The sequence below is a fragment of the Orycteropus afer genome, unplaced genomic scaffold (genome assembly GCF_000298275.1).
Source record: "Orycteropus afer afer isolate SDZICR_OR568_19922 unplaced genomic scaffold, OryAfe1.0 scaffold00142, whole genome shotgun sequence".
Classification (NCBI taxonomy): Eukaryota; Metazoa; Chordata; class Mammalia; order Tubulidentata; family Orycteropodidae; genus Orycteropus; species Orycteropus afer.
The window spans coordinates 6,440,719-6,448,141 of record NW_006921729.1 but is presented as its reverse complement, the minus strand read 5'-3'; the positions used below and the strand labels follow the sequence as shown (position 1 = coordinate 6,448,141).

The following is a 7,423-nucleotide window of genomic DNA, read 5'->3' as shown; positions in this document are numbered from 1 at the left end:
TGCTAAGATCAAGGCCCTGTACTAGGGTGAGAATGGCCTGAGTGCCACCCATTTGCTTAAAGGGCAAAGTCTCTGGAGGCCGCACCACATTTCATGGGGCAAAGTCACAGCCCTCGCTTGGGGAGGGGACTCCTCAGCCATAGAGTTGGCTGGGGAATGGGTGTCCCAACCCCCATTCAGCATGTGCCTTCCCTCTCCCATCTCTTAGTCACCAAGTATCTACAAAAGCTATCAGGCAGAACCTTAGGACAATAGGATGGGGTTCAACTGGCAAGGAAACCAAAGCCTGACAGAAAAACACCTCAGGACTCCTGCCAGCCCCTACTCCCTGCCAGTTCCAGTGCAGGACAAACAGTAGGATTAATTCTAGCTGATTCACTGGATCCCTTGATCTCAGACAAGCACAACGTTGCCTGGCTGCTGCCTGCCTGTCAAGTGAGCACAGCTTGTTGCAGTTTGTTACAGCAGGACCACGCCTCCCTCCTGTCTTTTCCCACATGGCTTCCTGGCTTGGAAAAGGTACTCTTCAGGGGTCCCTGTAACAGATTTGTGTGGGCAATCAGAGGTTGATTATTCTTGGGCTGTAACCACATATTCCTTGAGCTGAGGCCCAGCTGGGGGCACGTGGCACATAGCAGCCTACGTTGCTATTTGGCATTTCTCAAGTTATTTTGGTTAACTACCATCCTGCCTAGGACTAGAACTGTTCCTTCCATTTCATGGCAGTCTTACTAAAGATGGCTAAGAGAATAGCTGTTACTTGAGTCTCTAAGTGGGCAGATCAGGCTGCTTCCTCAGGCTTTCCTCTCTGGGCAGTGGGGAGGTATGAAAGGTAGAGCGCACTGCTGCCAAGAATCCATTACTCCAAGCTGTGCCTTAATCCACGGTCTTAATTTCCTAATGGCTTTGCCAAACCCTCTGCCAAATCTGCTTGTCCTTTACTCAGTAGCTTCCCATTTTGCACCTGAAAGCATAGACCACTAAAGAAATTGCAGATCAAAATCTTCCCACATGAGAAGCACAAGAAGGTACCCAGTTTGGCTGTTGTTTTTGCTCCATCTATAAAATATTTTCCCTCCTGTTACACAAAGCTTCCTAGTCCCTTTTCTCCTTCAGGCAGACAACAGCAGTTAGCTCTGTTTCCATGCTCAGGTACATCTGAGGTTCCTAGCCTGTTAGCTTTATCATCAGTGATAATTCTATACTCTTATCAGTTTTCTGTAAAATCGCAGAAATCCAGATATTCTTAATTACGCCTTCTATTTCCATTGTGTTGCTCAGACAATAAAGGAGGAAGAGTACATGGTCTGTTCTTGCTCCAAGAATGGGAACCCCTCTGAGGGACAAGTCCAATCAAGTCTTGGGGCTGAAGGGGAGAGGGGCTCCTCACAGGCTCCAAAGACTGTTCAAGACTTTTGATCCCATCAACTGCCACATAACCCCATGCCTGACACATGATGTAAAGAACTAAGAGCTTGATCTGAGGAGGCTTCCCAAGTCCTTCTACTTTTCCTACAATAAATCTCACGTTAAGTTTTTAGGGCACTAGCTCGGATCTCAGCAGATGTATTTAGACAACACTTGAATGTGCATTAATGTAACTTTATTAAAAGTTACTAGAATTAACAAAATGCTAGTAACTTTTAATAAAATTATAAAACTTTTATCAAGTTAATGTAACTTTCTACTTTACAATTTCCATAGCACCCTTCAACTAGAGATAGAATTATATAAAATGTTACAGGTAGAAGGGTGGGGGTTTCTTGGCAAGTTGAAAATTCTCTTGACCAAATTATATGGTTATTTCCCAAATCTGACATATATTCTGGAATACCCTTTATAGTCTTTCTTGACTGGAACTAAGAATGTAAAAAAGGAAACAGATCCTATTACTTAGTATCTTTAAGAGGCAAACTCTGTGGGAACTATTTTCATTTTGTTTTCTCCCAAAAGCAGTTCATCAGATTATGAGCAAGGGCTCAGGTGGTACAGAATGTAGTGACCTAAATGATGGGCTTATTTCACACACTATCATTAGCTCATTGCACTAAGCTAAAAAGGATACACTTGTGGGTGCCTTTATCCATGGATGCTCCATGGTTTTCATGGCGTGTATAAATGAGCAATAACTCTTGTTCAATAAAGAAGCCTGACAAGGAAGATGAGCTGCAGAAGCCTCACTGAGACTACAAATTATGCTATTACTTTTTCTTTATGTATTGTCAGCCATGGCTCTCCAACCACCTACCAAAAACCAGGGTGTAGCGACAGCTTGGCTCTTCTGTCTGAAACCCCTAGGCTGGCTTTTCAATTCTGATACTTTCTAGCACTTCTAGGGAAGTTAACCTGAATCCCAGGTTATCTTCCATTTGTAAGATGGTAGTATCACCCACTGACACTAGGCAGGGCAGTGCCCATGACTATTTTATGTTAAAAGCCTATTGTAGTTACTTGGCATTTAGGGACAGATTTATGTCGGCAGCACAGTAACATAATCAATAAAAACAGGTAAAACAACTCTATGTGCTAATACTTAAGTTAGACATATTCCACACTCTTCAAAAATTTAACACTATATTCTTACACATTTGATGACAATTCAGTTGGCTTGTACAGAGCAGTAGCTCTGAGTTTATATTCTTGTTTCTACTCTTTAGTCAGATGAAGAACACAAACCACATGTTTAACATATAACAAAGGTTCAATCTTTGGGTTAACAGCAGCTGAAACTAATCAGAAAGCATACCCTGCAGAATGAGAGCACCAATTATGAAACACAAAACATGTATGTGTACCTTACTTGCTTAGACTTAGGAGCATAACTGCTCACAAAAGTATTCATAGATTTTTTTTTTATTGTTAAGCTGCAACATACAGGGTTTAATACAACAAAAAAACATTTAATCAAGTGAGAAGTAATAAACTGAACAATAAACACTCAAAACAAAATCTTTTCCATTGGAAACATGTTAAGATGAATACGGGGTTGTTACCATCTTACTGCAATTTTCTTATGTGTTACTAGCCTACATACCCCATGTTTTCTGTAATCATGCAGATGTGAATGGGAGTTTGAATGATTAAATAAATGAAAAGTCCATTTACTGCAGAGAATCATTTCACAAGGCAGCCAAACTGGGTTTAGAGAACAAAATTATTCAAGAAATGCTCCATGTATTTAGTTCATTTTAGAATCCATGAACCTTAAGCTGTTCCTCCTTGACAATGCCAACCTGTAAAATAAAATAAAATCTCTTTTAGCAGATCACCCTCAGGGACAAATTCATCCTTAAGAGAGCATGGAGCAATCATTAATAAGAATCATTGTTTCTACTTTATTGTGACACTTATTATTTGGTACATACACTGCTAACAAAATCAATTCCACATACATTTGAGAATCTTTACGTACCAAGAAATACCCTGCATAGATACAGGAACTATAAGGTCATTCTAATGATGGGAACAAAATATGATGAAAATCCTCTGCCTTTAAATCAAACCTAAGTCTGTATGTTACTGTATTGATTTACTTTAATCCCATAATCCTCACTAAGTAGGAATTAATTCATGTTGTCTTTAAATTCAATCTTAGAAGAAATCTCTAGATTGCACATAATGCACCTACTTACCTCCAAGAGAAACTGGCAAATATTTTTTCTTTGGTCACCTTGAAGCTGAATAACCTCCCCGTATTCGGGATGTTCAATCACAGTACCATTACAGGCAAATTTCTGGAGAAGGAAAAAATGTACATTTATGGAACCAAATAAAGAGTTCCACCATAAGACTAAAATGAACTATTTCAGTACGTTTGCTTTTATTTATTTCAGAAACAGCTCTTGTCCTGATAATCCCCAACCCCCCAGGTTAATTTAAAAACACATCAGCTGATCACTAAAGAAACTGATTTTATATGAAACATCAAGAACTAAATATTTCTTATCTTATGAGGTTTACTGCTTATTTGAAAACCATGTAAATCTTATTTTAAGATGGGAGTGCCATACTGGGAGAATAACCAGGATCTGTGGGTGTCAATTTCAAGAACGAACAAAGCTCTCTTGGGTCTAGTCATTTTCATCCACAGATATATTCTATTAAATGTGTGAACCATATTCAATCTAAAAGTCTGAATCAATAACTAAATTTTAATCTTTTCTTCCTAACACTTTTACCTTTTTGAAAGCTTTCACAAGTTTCTTTTTGTCATAATCATCTGCAATGCCCTGAACAGTAGTCAGTGTCTTTCTGCCGTTCCGTTGCTGGATTCTTATATGAATGTAATCCTCAGTCCCTGCCGGGAGTAAGTCGTCACCCTTAGTTGCATCAGCAAAGGGGTCTACAAAAGAATACAAAAAAATCCAAAATAGAAAAATATCTTTTAGTAATTTCCAGAAAGAGAATACATTACAAATCTAGACAGTTAGCAAAGAACGTTCTAGTGTCTATGCTTTTTCTTAAGGGGGGTACGGCAGGTGGTTTTACCTGCCAAAAGTGAGAGAAAAATTTAGAGATATGTCCATTGTAATGTAAATAGAAATATGGTACAAGTATATTATCCTCTAATGAGAAAAAAGAGACTTTAAACTTTAATTTTATACCCACCATAAAAATGTGCGTCATCTAGATTACATTCTCATGTCAACAAAAACATTCAAAGATGCCCACCCTAATCATTTAACTGTAACTATGCCCTGCCCCCCCGAAATATACGTATATACTATACATACATAGTACAAATATATCGCAAAAGACGTGATTTTAGAAATCACTACGCAAGCACTTAAGACTGGACCACTCATCCCCCTGTGAGAGATAAGAGGCCTGTATCCGCACCTTTTAATTAATAACCTCAAAAACTGCTCTCAACAGCTAGTGGGTACAGATCTCTAAACCTCTTGACCCGGAGCCCCCCCTCCAAGGAGCAGGGCAGGTCCGGGAGCCCGCGGAGGAGGGTCACCGAGATGTCAAGGGGCCCAAGCTGAGGCCGGAGCTGGGTCAAGGACAGGGCAGGGGGCGGGCCGAGGACGACAGCACGGGCTTCGGGAGGAGTCGGGGTCGGGCGGCAGTCACCCGGGAGAGAGTCGGAGGAACCGCAGGCGGGGGTCGCCAGGGGCCCAGTCGCCATTTTCTGGGAACCGAGACAAAGCCCCTTTGGGGTGCGGGGAGGGCAGAAACGGGGCCCTTTGGGGTGGTGCTCCAGGCGGGAGACCCCGGGGAAGACGGCCAGGGGCTGCCAGATGGCAGAGAGGAGCGCAGAGAAAGGGAGGGGGATGGCTGCGATCAGATCTTACCGAAAGATTGGAGGTTCTGGATAGTGGACATGCGATACTAGTGTGAGGCCGGTGAGGGGATAAAATTCCTGCGGGGCCCGCCCGGATCACCGTGTCAGGAGGCTGCAGTGGCGAGAAAACGGAAATAAATAAAGGAAAGCTTCGCCCCGGGGTTGGGATTCGACTGGAGCGTCTGCGGCGGCGGAAGCCAGGAGGAGGCAGGAAGACGCAAAGGAGGAGGCGGAGGAAGAGGCGGCGGCGACGGATGGGAGGACGCGAAAGAAGAGGCGGCGCTGCGGCTTCTCGCACAAAATGGCCGATGGAGACTATTTAGCCGCGCCCGCCGCCCACCCCACGTGACCCACCCGCTCCAGGAATCTTAGGACTTGTAGTTTTCCGGAGGCGACAAAACCAGAAAAGATTGGAGCCCTCGGGACTTCCGGGACCGCAATTCCCGGCAGGGAGTGCGTCCGGGGGTGCCCGATGGCCCAAGGGGTCTTGCCCGGCTCGAAGGGGGGTCGTGGCAGCTAAAGATCTAAACAGAGCCAGCAGCCCAGGGGTAGCTTCGCGCGCGCTCTCAGTGTCCTCTTCAGTTTTCTTTTCCTTTCTCCGGTGGTACAGTGGCTGTACGCAGGGTTGGGGCTAGAGGGATAATCCCCATCAGTCAACCTCGAAAGCCCGAGTAATGCAAATGAAAACGAGTTGCCTTGCGGGCGCAAAACAAGCCTCCTAGCCTCAGTTCTCCATTCGATACCCGCACCTCGGCACCTCTTGGATCGAAATTCTAGCTCCTCATTCAGGAACCATGTTGATCTACATTTAAAGTTCGAGGTGGGAGGCTGTGTGCCCGTTGGGCTGACATTTTGATTCTCTAGTGCGGAGATTCTCAAACTTCAGCGTGGATTTATTTTCCCGAGGCTTTACCCACAGAGTTTTTCTTCAGAAGTCTGGCGGGTAGACCGAAATTTTGCAATTCTGCCAGACTTCCAGGTGATGGTGATGCAGCTGATCAGGCACAACGCTTGAGAACTACTGCCCTAGCGTCAGCAGGGGTCTAGCATCTAGTGGGGGCCGGTATGTGTCCCCCGAACGTACTAGAAAACCAGCCTGCCACCTCATCCTGTATTCCTCAAAAGGTTGAACACAGAGCCTTGAACAGATTACGTGCCAAATATGTTTAGAAGTTGTGCTCAGCAGATAGGTTGATTGATAGAGTCCAGTACTAATACTGTAATGTCTTAACATCAAGTCAGACACGTGCAAACTCAGAAAAACAAACCGAGATGTTAGGAATGGGCTCACCCAGGCAAGTACTCAACTAGCAAACTTGGTTGGCTTTCTAAAAGCAAAAAAATAGACTAAAATTTAGAGATTCTTAAATCTTTTTTTTTTTTCTTTTTAGCCTAGCAGTCTTGTGAAGCCTAAGAACCCCTTTCTTTGCATAGTGTTTTTAACTGTATAAAACATAGGTTTACAAAGGGAACCAATTATTTTTAAGTTAAAAACAATACCTTTATAATATAGTTAAGTGCTTTATTAATACATTAATCAAAAGGGTTAGCAGCAGGTCTAATAACTAATTCTGATTTCAAACAGGTGATAAAATATGAAAGATATTTTGAGATATCTGTACCAGAAATATAATATGGAGTATCTGTGACTTTTATTGGTGCAAAGTGACAGGTTCTTCTAATACTACATTCATATTGAAAGGAGATGCTAAGTTTTACCTAGAGGTTAATGAAAATGCAGATGTAATTTTTTTTTCCCATCCATGGACCAAAGGATCTATAGACTCCAGGTTAAACATACCTGGATTTGATAGTCTTTTGTAGTTAACAGTGATAACAAGACATTTATTGTACTTACTATTTGCTTGTTGCAAAGTTTATTTACAGTATTATTCATCTTCATAGTTATTCTATGAAATAGATGTTGGAACTCCATTTAACAGATATGGAAATGGAGTCATCTCTAAGTTAAATAACTTGCCTAAAAAAATCAGACTCGGAACTCTCAGTGATCTAACTACGTTTTGGTCTTCAGTCCTGATCTAACTGAAGAACAGGTTTCCTACCCAAACTAAGGTATAAAGTTCCAGAGGTGGTTCTAAAACAATGTCAAAAGTTTTTTTTGTTGTTGTTGTT

At 42.4% G+C, this 7,423-nt stretch overlaps 1 protein-coding gene across 1 annotated transcript; it reads right to left on the bottom strand.

Annotated features, from left to right (window-relative positions):
* Nucleotides 1-3,188: 3,188 nt before the first annotated feature.
* On the bottom strand, nucleotides 3,189-5,328 carry EIF1B (eukaryotic translation initiation factor 1B). The gene is made up of 4 exons (XM_007945738.2): nucleotides 5,298-5,328; nucleotides 4,179-4,342; nucleotides 3,633-3,734; nucleotides 3,189-3,233 (listed from the first exon to the last, which is right to left on the bottom strand). Exons 1-4 carry the CDS (start codon nucleotides 5,326-5,328, stop codon nucleotides 3,189-3,191), a joined length of 342 nt encoding a protein of 113 aa, XP_007943929.1.
* Between the last annotated feature and the right edge of the window lie 2,095 nt (nucleotides 5,329-7,423).

Excerpts from the sequence above, each read along its gene's own strand:
- EIF1B (XM_007945738.2), bottom strand. The coding sequence starts at position 5,328 with ATGTCCACTATCCAGAACCTCCAATCTTTCG. Across the intron at positions 4,343-5,297 it reads CCAGAACCTCCAATCTTTCG|ACCCCTTTGCTGATGCAACT; the intron begins GTAAGATCTGAT and ends ATTCTTTTGTAG. Across the intron at positions 3,234-3,632 it reads TTTGCCAGTTTCTCTTGGAG|GTTGGCATTGTCAAGGAGGA; the intron begins GTAAGTAGGTGC and ends TTTATTTTACAG.